This window comes from Rhinopithecus bieti, unplaced genomic scaffold (assembly GCF_001698545.2).
Source record: "Rhinopithecus bieti isolate Rb0 unplaced genomic scaffold, ASM169854v2 scaffold_39962, whole genome shotgun sequence".
Lineage (NCBI taxonomy): Eukaryota > Metazoa > Chordata > Mammalia > Primates > Cercopithecidae > Rhinopithecus > Rhinopithecus bieti.
The window spans coordinates 213,659-226,170 of NW_016816432.1; the positions used below are offsets into that span (position 1 = coordinate 213,659).

The following is a 12,512-nucleotide window of genomic DNA, read 5'->3' on the forward strand; positions in this document are numbered from 1 at the left end:
ATATGAGAAATCCAACTACCATGAGACCACCATACCATGAGGAAGTCCAGCCTCACCACATGAAGAGAATGTCTGGGACAGAAAGTATGTGGCCAGTCCCCAGAAATTCTACCTATTCTATTCTATCCCAGCTGAAGTTCTAAACATGTGAAGAGAGTGTTACTAACATTGAGTAATAGTCTTTTAAATGAGTAACAGTGAGGCAAAATGGGACCGTATACAGGAAAGAGTGTAACAGTTTCCATGTACTGGAAACAGTATAACATCTCCAACATTGTTTTCTGGAGAGCAGTGTTAAAATGTATATGAAACTCCTTGCAATTTACCTAGCCTTTGAAAAAAATATTCAGCATTGCTGAGGAAGATTTATGTTAAAGGATGTTAATACCAGCATTATTCATAATATAAAAATGAAACAAGCTAAATGCCCAACAAAACAACTGAAATTTGAGAATCACTGCTCTAGATCCTTACTACCAAAGTGTGGCCTATAGACTAGCAGCAGGGACTTCACTTGAGAGATTGTGTTAGAAATGCAGACTCTCAGGCCCCACCTCAGACCTACTGAATCAGAACCTGCGTCTTAGCAAAATCTTCACGCGATTGAGATGCGTATGCAAACTGAGATGCACTGCATTGGATGACATTAATGCCCAATTCAGTGTTCTTTCCCCTACAATAAACTTCTTTGCATCCTCAAAAACTTCCTATTGAGGATGGGCGTGGTGGCTCATGCCTGTAATCCCAGCATTTTGGGAGGCCGAGGCGGGCAAATCACCTGAGGTTGGAAGTTCAAGACCAGCCTGACCAACATGGAGAAACCCCGTCTCTACTAAAAATACAAAATTGGCTGGGCGTGGTGGTGCATGCCTGTAATCCCAGCTGCTCGGGTGGCTGAGGCAGGAGAATTGCTTGAAGCCGGGAGGTGGAGGTTGCTGTAAGCTGAGATCGCGCCATTGCACTCCAGCCCGGGCAACAAGAGCAAAACTCCATCTCAAGAAAAAAATAAAAATAAAAAAAACCTTCCTGTTAACTACCTTATAGCATTGTTGTGGTGATCACATAAAGTAATGCAATGATGCAATCTACCCAGCCTATTATTCTGTCACAGAGATTTCACAAATGAGGAGTTTTCAAATTTTTAGATTTTCAAAAATTGTTTTGACTATGGAAAATCACCTTAATCAATTTGGATCTCCTCCTCCCTTTTATTCTAGAAATGAACAGATATTGAAATATTGAGTATTATGAAACATTAAATAGCCACAAAGGAGAGTGTTTGTTGGCTTTGTCCTCCTTTAGGATTGATTTTCTCCCATTTTTATTGCGTAATTATTCAATCTAGGAATCCTAAATTGATCATTCCCATTTCTCTGACCCATAATCCAAAATCTCATTTCTTTAACTGCTAATAACATTTTCACAAGTCTCCTTTGAAGTCTCTTCTTCTAAACTATCCTACCTATTTCAGCTGAAGTGTTCTCTCTAAGGTGTGACTGGACTACATCTCTGCCCTAATTAAAATTTTAGATGTTGCCCCATTTCCTGTAGAATAAAGTTCCTATTTCTCAGCTTAGGATTCAAAGACCTCCGTAATGTTTTGTAGTGTATTCCTTATCTCCCCAACTAGATTGTAAGCCCCGTGAATTGTACTCATGGTTTTTCTCCCAGCATCCACAATGATACATAGCACTCAATAAATGTTTAATGGATGCATATCAAATTGTACTGAGAAAGGGATATACAGAATAAGATGTAAGTTTCGCAAAATGCATAACAAAACTAATAATATACATCAACATTTATCTCAAAAAGAGTTCAATAAGACACATGTATCTCCCAAAATTTTGTCCTAAGAAAAATTGCAAAATAATATAAAGTCAAATGCATAAAGACATATTTTTGTATAACTTAAATAGCAATTAATTAGTAACAATGTTAAATGTTCCCAAAACAGATGAATGGTTTAGTAAGTTACAGTATCTCAACATGCAGAATTTTTTAAAGTTTTTCTTTGAGACGGAGTCTCGCTCTGTCGCCAGGCTGGAGTGCAGTAGCACTATCTCAGCTCCCTGCAACCTCTGCCTCCTGGGTTCAAGCGATTTTCCTGCCTCAGCCTTCCCAGTAGCCGGGACTACAGATGCGTGCCACTACACCTGGCTAATTTTTATTTTTTATTTTTAGTAGAGACGGGGTTTCACCAGGTTAGCCAGGCTGGTCTCTATTTCTTGACCTCGTGATCCACCTGCCTCAGCCTCCCAAAGTGCTGGGATTACAGGCGTGAGCCACCACGCCCAGCCTCAACCTGCAGAATTTATCTTCCACGCCACTCCATGGGTATCCTGATAAATACAAAGTAGATCCTGCCACTCCACTGCTTAATAGTTTCTCTTGATTCCATCTGGAAAACAAAATTCCTTATTTTGAAATTTAGCACATTTCACAATCTAGCCCGGTTTATCTTTTAATGTTCATCCAGTGTTGTCCTTATTTAATCTCAAATTTCTAAGTCATTAAATTGTTCCTGAAACACTCTAAGCTCTTGCACAACTTTAAACCTCTGTACATATTACTATTTCTTCACCCGGAAAATTTCCTGTCCTTCAAGAGTTATATCAAATGTCACTTCCTTCAAGAAGACTTTTCTAATTTCTCCAGGGAATTAGATTCCCCTATTCATTCTCCAAGCTCCCAAAACTCTCTGTTCATATTTCTATAAAGATAACTTAAACACACTATATTATCAAGCATTTGTTTCCATGACTGTGAGAAACCCGAGAGTAGCCATATCCTTCTTTAAATCTCTGTTATCATGGACCTGGTGTGTACTGGATGTGCAATAAATGCTTTGAAATGAATTAGTTAATGAATTATGGAAAGTGAATTTGGAGACACCAAAAACTATGATTTTGAAGTCTGTGCAGGAACGTTACAAACGGCCTATGATATAACTTGAAGTAAAAAAGTAATTGTAAAATTTAATTTACATTCTATTCACCAAATATGTAATATTGTGTCTACCTGTGGGTATATAATTGTATAATCTCTCCCTGTTAGACATGTCTCTTTTGAGTATGCTTTATTTATTTTAAATAGAAAAAATGTGAAAATATAGAAAACCAGTTGATTTATTAAGGCAGTAGGATTTCTTTCTTTTCTTTTATTTTGTTAAAATGTTGTTTGTACAACACCCATTCATGATAAAAACTCTCAGCAAACTAGAAATGGAGAGAAACTTCCTCAATTTGATAAAGAACATCTATAAAATACCTACAATTAACATCATACTTCACAGTGAGAAACTAGACACTTTTCCCCTAAGACTGGGAACAAGGTAAGGATGTCCTCTCTCACCACTCCTATGGAACATTGTACTAGAAGTCTTAGCTAGTACAATAATACAAGAAAGAAAAGTAAAGGATATACTGATTGGGAAGGAATAAAGGTAACTTTTTATTTGCAGATGACCTGACTGTCTACATAGAAAATCCCAAAGAATTAAAAAAAGGAAGGAAGGAAGGAAGGAAGGAAGGAAGGAAGGAAGGAAGGAAGGAAAGAAAGGGAGAAAGAAAGAAAAAAAAATCCTAGAGCCAACAAGTGAGTACAGCGGGGTTGCAGGATACATGGTTAACATACAAAACTTAGTTGCTTTTTTTTTTGAGACAGAGTCTAGTTCTATTGCCTAGGCTGGACTGCAGTGGCAAAATCTTGGCTCACCACAATCCCCACCCCCCAGATGCAAGTGATTTTCCTGCCTCAGCCTCCTGAGTAGCTGGGACTACAGGCACATGACACCATGCCTGGCTAATTTTTGCATTTTTAGTAGAGATGGGGTTTCACTATGTTGGCCAGGCTGGTCTCTATCTCCTGACCTCGTGATCCACCTGCCTTGGCATCCCAAAGTGCTGGGATTACAGGCATGAGCCACCATGCCCGGCCATTTGCTTTTTTATATACCAGAATGAACAACTGGAATTTGAAATTTTAAAAACTCCATCTATAATAATGCCCCCAAAATTACATACGTAGGTATAAATATAAAAAAAGTATAGGATTTATAAGCATGAATTATAAAACACAGATTAAGAAAGTCTAAGATTTAAATAAATGGAGAGATATTCCGATTTGTAGACTGGAAGATTAAATATTGTTAAGATGTCAGTTCTTTCCAACTTGACCTACAGATACAATGCAATCCCAATCAACATCCCAGCAAGCTATTTTAGAATCCAAGTTAACACATGAATTCTAAAGTTCATATGGAAAGACTGAAGGCCTAGAAGAGAAGACTTTATCCTTAATTGTGGGCCGTGTAGAAGAGAAGACTTTACCCTTAATTGTGGGCCGTGTACAGTGGCTTTGTTCCAAAGAACACAGTATGGTAAGGGAAAAACAAGGAGCAACTTTACAGTGTCAGCAAAAACTGACAAACATTGTTTCAAGCCAGGACATCAAGGTTAACATCAATAGTGATATTATCTAGGGTTTTTATAGTTTGAGGTTTTACATTTAACTTTTTAATCCATGTTGAGTTGATTTTCACATATGGCAAAAGGAAGGGATCTAGTGTCAATCTTCTGCATATGGCTAGCAGTTATCCCAGCCCCATACAATTTATCCTTGTAACAAACTTTCATATGTACCTCCTGAACCTAAAATAAAAGTTGGAAAACGAAAAATAGAAAAGTGAAACAAACTTACACTTCAACAAAGATATATTTTGGCATATATTGAATGCTAATTTCTTACTTACAATAACATAAAATGAGTTTTAAGTTTCAAAAAAAAAAAAACAAAAAAAACCGTGGGTATAATGTTGACAGTATGTAACCTTGATGGGAGGCTAGGCGAATGGCACTTTACCTTTATAATATTCCTCCCCAAAATTCATAACTGCAGTTTAACCATGAGAAAAAAATCAGATAAATCCCAACTGAGGGATATTCTACAACATATCTGACCAGTAAGTAATCATTAAAACTATCAAGGGCATCAAAAACAAGGAAAGTCTAAGAAATTTCATAGCCAAAAAGAGCCTAAGGAGATATGACTATTAAATGTAATACGGTATCCTGGGTGGGATCCTGGAACAGAAAAAGGACACTAGGAAAAACTAAGTAAATCTGAGTAAATTATGGAATTCAGTTAATAATAATGCATCAATATGGGTTCATTAATTATTTACAAATGTATCATACTAATATAAGATGTTAATAATGGGGTAACTGGACATGAGGTGTACTGTAATTCTCTGTGCTATCTTCCAAATAAATTTTGTAAGTCTAAAACTGTTCTAAAATTAAAAGTTTGTTTAAATATGTTTGTACACAAGTATATCTTTTTTAAATTAAGGTAAATTAATGAATGGCAGGGTCATTTTGGAATTAAGATGTTTGTTTGTAAGGAGAACAGGGGAGGCACATTCCTAACTTCTGAATTTTATTTCATTTATTCATTCAAGAGATATTTATAAAGTCCCTCTGTAATAAAATACTTTATGAGGTACTGATAAATGCAAGTCTGTACCTGTATTCCAAAAGTTCAAAGTTTACAAAGGGTAGAGCCATGCTTTCCACAGCAGGTCTGTTGGGATCAGTGAGTGAAACGAATGACAGATCTCACCTCTTTGAGGTACTCCTATATTTCAACTCTTTTTCAAATCACTAACCACAACAAAGCGTTATCCTATGTCAACAAAATCCTTCAAGTCCTTCGAACCACCCAACTGGACCTTAGGTAAGTTTTATCACTGTGCCAATCCACTGCTTTACAAAAGAGTGAGCACAGAGCAGTATTGGGTTAGTGAGTAGAAGAAAAGGAAGCTTCTGCTCCTGGATTTTACAGTTTTCTACCATTGATGAATAAATCTTCCCTCTACAAATTCTATACACTGATTATATTTCCTACCTAGGCACAAGGCTCACACATTTATTTGATCAGGAAGTCTGTGTAAGAAAAGAGAGGCCGGGCACGGTGGCTCATGCCTGTAATCCCCACACTTTGGGAGGCCGAGGTGAGCTTGAGGTCAGGAGTTCGAGAATAGTCTGGCCAACGTGATGAAACCCCATCTTTACTAAAAATACAAGAATTAGCAAGGCATGGTAGTATGTGTATAATTCCAGCTACTTGAGAGGCTGAGGCATGAGAATCGCTTGAACCCAGGAGGCAGAGGTTGCAGTGAGCTGAGATGACGCCACTGTACTCCAGCCTGGGTAACAGAGTGAGACTCTGTCTAAAAAAGAAAAAAAAAAGAAAAAAAAAAGAAAGAGAGAGAGCAGGGGATGGAAGTTGGGGTAACTGGAACTGATGGGATTGGAAGAAGTAATAAGAACAGAAGAAAGAAGAAAAATTTAAATGGGAGGAATGAGGACAGTTTGGGGCTACTGTTTCTGTCAGATTCTCAAAATCCCACGGAATAGAAACTCTCTTTGAACTGTGATTCTTAACCTTGTCTGCACATTGGAATCATCTGGGGAACTTTAAAAAATGGAGATAGAATACATGCTTGGCTCTAGAAATAGAATGGTGAACCACAGGTGTGGTCTGTTGTAACAGAGGTCAGAGCATTATGATGAAACACAGCTTATTTATTTTCAAGGAAGCAGTTTATAAAGTGTTAAAATTTTGCCAAATGGATAATCAGAAGAAAAACCTCCACATTAAGTCTTTAGCAGATAATAATTTTAAACCACATTGGAGATAAAAACCAGAAACTTGATAGTCAGACAGGGTGATGGATGCCCTCCCAACCTCCTCCCATCCTTAATTGATTTCATGCCTTTTCAGTAACTGCCAAACCTGGCTAAGATGCTTAGTAAAGACACCACATGTGTGAGTCCCATCCTAGGCCTACTGAATAACCAACATGTAGCACTACGTTCCTGGCACTGTTGTTAGTGATTGGCATAATTATCCATTCACTTACTCCTGACAATAACTCTATAAAGTGGATACTATTATTATCCACTTCTTAAAGATGAAGAAACAGAGGTATAGAGAGGCTTAATGATGTGCCCAAGGTCACACTGCTAGTAGGTGACAGAAATAACGTTTGAGCCTAAGACTGCATTCTTAACCTCCCTACCATATTGTGGCCAGATCTTAAGAGTAGAATTTTCTGTTTACTAAAAACAATGGGCTTTTGCCCATGTCCAAGACTGATGATGATATAGGTATGCAGGTCAGCCAAGGGGATCCACTCCAGATATGAATAAGGACCATTGTCACATAAAATTAGTCCCCAAAACAGAGTCAGGGTGCAAGAGGATTGTATTTCTGTTCAACTAAGAAACGCTATAAAGCCACTTTTATGTAGCTGGCCAACACTGTTAGTTTTTATGAAATATGAAATGTAAAACTTATCTAGGGCACCTCAATACTATTCACTGTTCAGAAAGCTAGCTTAAAAGCAAACCTGTTCTCCTCTAGCCACCCAAGATACCAATAGGAAAGAAGGCTAAGGGAAAGAAGGCGGCCCCCACCCCTGCTGTGGTGAAGAAGCAGAAAGCCAAAAATGTTGCGAATCCTCTGTTTGAGAAAAAGCCTAAGAATTTTGGCATTGGACAGGACATCCAGCCCCAAAGGGACCTCACCCTGTTTGTCAAATGGCCCCCCTGTATCAGGTTGCAGCAGCAAAGAGCTATCCTTCTATAAGCTGCAGAAAGCACTTCCCGCCATTAACCAGTTCACCCAGGTCTTGCACTGCCAAACAGCTACTGACTGCTTATGCGGGCCCACAAGCACAGACCAGAGACAAAACGAGAGAAGAAGCAGAGACTGCTGTCCTGAACTGTGAAGAAAGCTGCTGGCAAAGGGGATACCCACCCAGACACCACCCGTCTCTCCAGCAGGGGTTAACACAATCACCACCTTGGTGGAGAACAAGAAGACTCAGCTGACTCAGCTGGTGGTGATGGCACACGATGCGGATCCCATCGTGCTGGTTGTCTTCCTGCCTGTCCTGTGTCCCAAAATGGGGGTCCCTTACTGCATTATCAGGGGCAAGTTAAGATTGAGATGTCTAGTCCACGGGAAGACCTGCACGACGTTGCCTTCACACAGGTTTACTAGGAAGACAAAGGAGATGTGGCTAAGTTGGTGGCAGTTTTCAGAACCAATTACATAGACAGATATGATGAGATTCGCTGCCACTGATGAGGCAATGTCCTGGGTCCTAAATCTGTCGCTTGAATCACTAAGCTGGAAAACGGAAAGGTGAAAGAAGTTGCCACTAAACTGGGTTAAATGTACACTGCTGAATTTTCTGTAAATAAAATAAAATTATCCTTCGAAAATGAAAAAATAAAATAAAAGCAAACTCAGCAAACCCAATGCATGTCAGTTTGGAGATCAATAAAGGTGGCTGGTATTCTTTGGAATATAATAAGTTTAACTATCTTTTTAATTTATTATTATTATACTTTTTNTTTTTAGTAGAGACGGGGTTTCACCGTGTTAGCCAGGATGGTCTCGATCTCCTGACCTTGTGATCCGCCCGTCTCGGCCTCCCAAAGTGCTGGGATTACAGGCTTGAGCCACCGCGCCCGGCCTTATTATTATTATACTTTAAGTTCTAGGGTACATGTGCATAACGTGCAGGTTTGTTACATATGTATACTTGTGCCATGTTGGTGTGCTGCACCCAACAACTATCTTTTTTCTTTTCCTTTTTTCTTTTTCTTTTTTTTTTGAGACGGAGTCTCGCTCTGTAGCCCGGGCTGGAGTACAGTGGCCGGATCTCAGCTCGCTGCAAGCTCCGCCTCCCGGGTTCACGCCATTCTCTTGCCTCAGCCTCCCGAGTAGCTGGGACTACAGGCACCACCCACCTCGCCCGGCTAGTTTTTTTGTATTTTTTTAGTAGAGACGGGGTTTCACCGGGTTAACCAGGATGGTCTCGATCTCCTGACCTCGTGATCCGTCCGCCTCGGCCTCCCAAAGTGCTGGGATTACAGGCTTGAGCCACCGCGCCCGGCTATTTTATTTTTTTCTTGAGACGGAGTCTCGCTCTGTCACCCAGGCTGGAGTGCAATCTCGGCTCACTGCAAGCTCCGCCTCCCGGGTTCACCCCATTCTCTTGCCTCAGCCTCTCGAGTAGCTGAGACTACAGGCGCCCGCCACTACGCCCGGCTAATTTTTTTGTATTTTTAGTAGACATGGGGTTTCACGTGTTAGCCAGAATGGTCTGGATCTCCTGACCTCGTGATCCGTCCGTCTCGGCCTCCCAGAGTGCTAGGATTACAGGCGTGAGACACCGCGCCGGCCACCTGACACTGTTAAGATAAACTGTAGTATGCACCTAGTTGCAGGGAGGGTTTCAAGTATTAAGGGACTAGGAGATGTATGTACCTGGAACCTCCAGAGCCCTCCGATGTCATCAGTCCTTTCAAAGCAGACAGGTTCCAGGCCTTCTTCTACGCAGCACTTGATGGACGAGAGCCCGCTCACTCCTCCCCCAATCACAGCAATTCTTTTCTTAGCCATGGTCTCCAGAGATCTTCACCGTGGGTCAATGTCGCCTATCCTAAAGAAAGGATGACAAAAGACAAAAGGCACACATCGGTCAACATTTTTCAAGGAAGACCTTGGCCATGGCATTCGAATAAATTCTGTACAAGAGCTGCCTTGAGGAGGACAGATTCGACGGTCTTCTTCACTAGAGGAAATCTCTCTGCTGGCATGGGGGAGTCCTGCGCCTGCGAGACCCAGAGCCGAGAGTGCTCTGCTGCGGTACCGGATCTCACCGCCTTTCCTGAAGCCCTCAACAGATCCTTCAGCTGCGATCAAGAGGCGACTCAATAGCCGGCTGTTGTCAAATTAGTATAAACCAACAGTATACAAACAGCAAGAGCCAACGGGGAGGGGCTGTAGCGCTCCACCTCCTTTCAGAGACTACTTCCCCGCCCACTCAGCGGCACCCATTCTCCCTCCCTTAATGGGAATGAAACGTGGGCTGAAGCTGCTTTGGGCGAAAAAGTTAATCCTACAACTTCTTTGTATTTCAGCTGCTGTTGCCAGCACTCTCAACTACTTTCTCTGAAAACAGAGTGCCCCCTAGCCCCATCTGTGCTCGCCTCTGCATCCACTTTTAACTTCCTGGTTTTTGCCTTAAACTGACAAACACTTTCTAGTGAAAAGGAAACTGTCAACAACCCCAAAGCAAGTTCTGCTCCAAATGCTTAAGTGAACACCTACCCTTCAGGTGATCTGTTCAAACAGATGACCCTACCCCCGCTTCCGCCCCCGCCTCGCCTATACCTCTCTCCTCCCCTCCTCACAATCTGGATCTAAGAATCTCTACTTCTGGTAGAAATTTACTTTTAAATCCCCGTGCACTGAGCTGAGTGCTGGAATATAGTGAGGAATGCATTGCTTCCTACTCAGAGGCGCTTACAGTTTAGTGGAAGAGACCAAAACATAAGCAGATAATTTTAATGAAATAAAAGTATTTTTAATACTGCTTTCCTACAGTTGTATGAGTAACCAAAAATACAAAATATCCACTTCTAAAATATAACTTTTCAAATATAAAGTCATGTAGAACCACCAATATAATAGAAACAAGATTTCAGGCACTGGGCTAGAACAAGGGCCCATCCCGCCAAGGGTTCTATTTGACAGACGTGAGGGGTTGTAAGAGGCATGGATTATGACTCATGCCTTGGATCCTTGCTCACCTTCTACCACTCCCTGAGTCAGTTTTGCTCTTCTAATCTGCACCTGCTAATCTTGGACTTTTACATGAGGCAACTGATATTTTGTTTGTGCCACTGAATTTTTTGTTGTATTTATAGCAACTTAGCGGACTCTAATTAACATGAATATGTTTTGGAGCTGTCAAACTTTTTTTTTTTTGAAACAGGGTCTCACTCTGGCACTTGGGCTGGAGTGCATGGTGAAATCATGGCTCACTGCAGCCTTTATCTCCTGAGCTCAAGCAATCCTTCCACCTCAGCCTCCTGAGTAGGGACTACAGCTGTGTGCCACCACATCTGGTAATTTTTGTATTTTTTGTAGAAATGAGGTTTCACTATGTTGCTCAAGCTGGTCTTGAACTCCTGGGCTCAAGTGATCCACCTGCCTTGGCCTCCCAAAGTGCTAGGATAACAGGCATGAGCCAACAGGGCCAGCTGTAAAATATTTTAAAGACTAATATCTTTCACAAAAGCGTTCAGCTATAAATGTGAATTTATACTAAAATAGTATGTTTTAAAAGTAAAATTCTGAAGACAGTGTTTTAACACAACCATTTTATATGCTGGACGTTAACTTAAAATGAATTATTTGTAAATTGGATAATTTTGAATGCACTAGAAGAAATGCCTAAAGGAAAACATGAATACTTTCATAAACTGAGTATTAATTTTTTCCTACTGAATCAGTTTGACAAATAATGCAAGAATTACTTTTAAAATCTAGTAAACAATGTAATTTTATTTTAATGTCCCCCTACTTCAATTGTGTCTTATAATCAATTGCTTTTGAATGTAGCAAATATGTTTTGTGTTGTTTTAAAATTACTTATACAATGTTTTAAACCTTGACTCAAATTTTCTCTCTCGCAGCTAGCTGACAATTTGCAAGTGAGTCAATTTCTTCATTGACCAATAACTTGATATACCCAAATTAATATATAGACTCAACTCAGTTACTCATGCTATTACAAAAGAGCAATATTATGAGTGAGAAATAACAATGACTAATTCCAAGATAACATATGAGGCTTTTGAAGGAGTGTATGGGTATGGATGCACATGCATGTGGAACTGGGTTTGCAGAGTTTCTGCAAAGGTCCAACCCAGGAAGAGCTTTCAAACAATACAGTCTCACTTCTACTCAGATGCTATCCTGTTTTCCAATTCTATTACGTTTGCATTTTGCCTATATTCATTCAGCAAATGGTCTCTTTTGGAGGCCATTTTTTTTTTTTTTGAGATAGAGTCTCACTCTGTCACCCATGCTGGAGTGCAGTGGCATGATCTTGGCTCATTGCAAGCTCCATGGAGGCCACTTTTTTTTTTTTTTTTTTTTTTTTTTTTTTTGAGACGGAGTCTTGCTCTGTCCCCCTGGCTGGAGGGCAATGGCGCGATGTCGAATCACTGCAAGCTCTGCCTCCCGGGTTCCCGCCATTCTCCTGCCTCAGCCTCCTGAGTAGCTGGGACTACAGGCGCCGCCACCATGCCCGGCTAACTTTTGTATTTTAGTAGAGACGGGGTTTCACCGTGGTCTCGATCTCCTGACCTCGTGATCTGCTCGCCTCGGCCTCCCAAACTGCTGGGATTACAGGCGTGAGCCACTGCGCCCGGCCCACTAATTTATTTTGAATTGACAAATAACAATTGTCTATATTTATGGAATAATAGTGAAAAATTTAAAATGACTTCATAAATGTTCATCAAGATGGGGAAGAACTATATTACATATTTAACGAGATGAATTTATACTGACATGAAAAAATTAGGAAAGATTTTAACCAGCATGGCCCTTATTTCATTTGTATAGCTTCCAGGGCAGAG

The 12,512-nt window shown here is 40.5% G+C and overlaps 1 protein-coding gene across 4 annotated transcripts in view; it reads right to left on the minus strand.

Moving 5' to 3' along the window:
- The window catches only part of FMO5 (flavin containing dimethylaniline monoxygenase 5), a 33,878-nt gene extending 23,777 nt beyond the window's left edge, over positions 1–10,101 (minus strand). The window contains exons 1-2 of one of the 4 annotated variants that reach the window (XM_017854885.1): positions 9,741–10,101; positions 9,346–9,520 (exon numbers count right to left, since the gene is read on the minus strand). In XM_017854885.1, the coding sequence (XP_017710374.1) occupies positions 9,346–9,480 (135 nt within the window). In that variant the 5' untranslated portion in view covers positions 9,481–9,520; positions 9,741–10,101. Of the gene's footprint in view, positions 1–9,345 lie in introns of all 4 variants that reach the window. The other 3 variants (XM_017854887.1, XM_017854886.1, XM_017854884.1) reach the window with 3 other exon arrangements.
- Between the last annotated feature and the right edge of the window lie 2,411 nt (positions 10,102–12,512).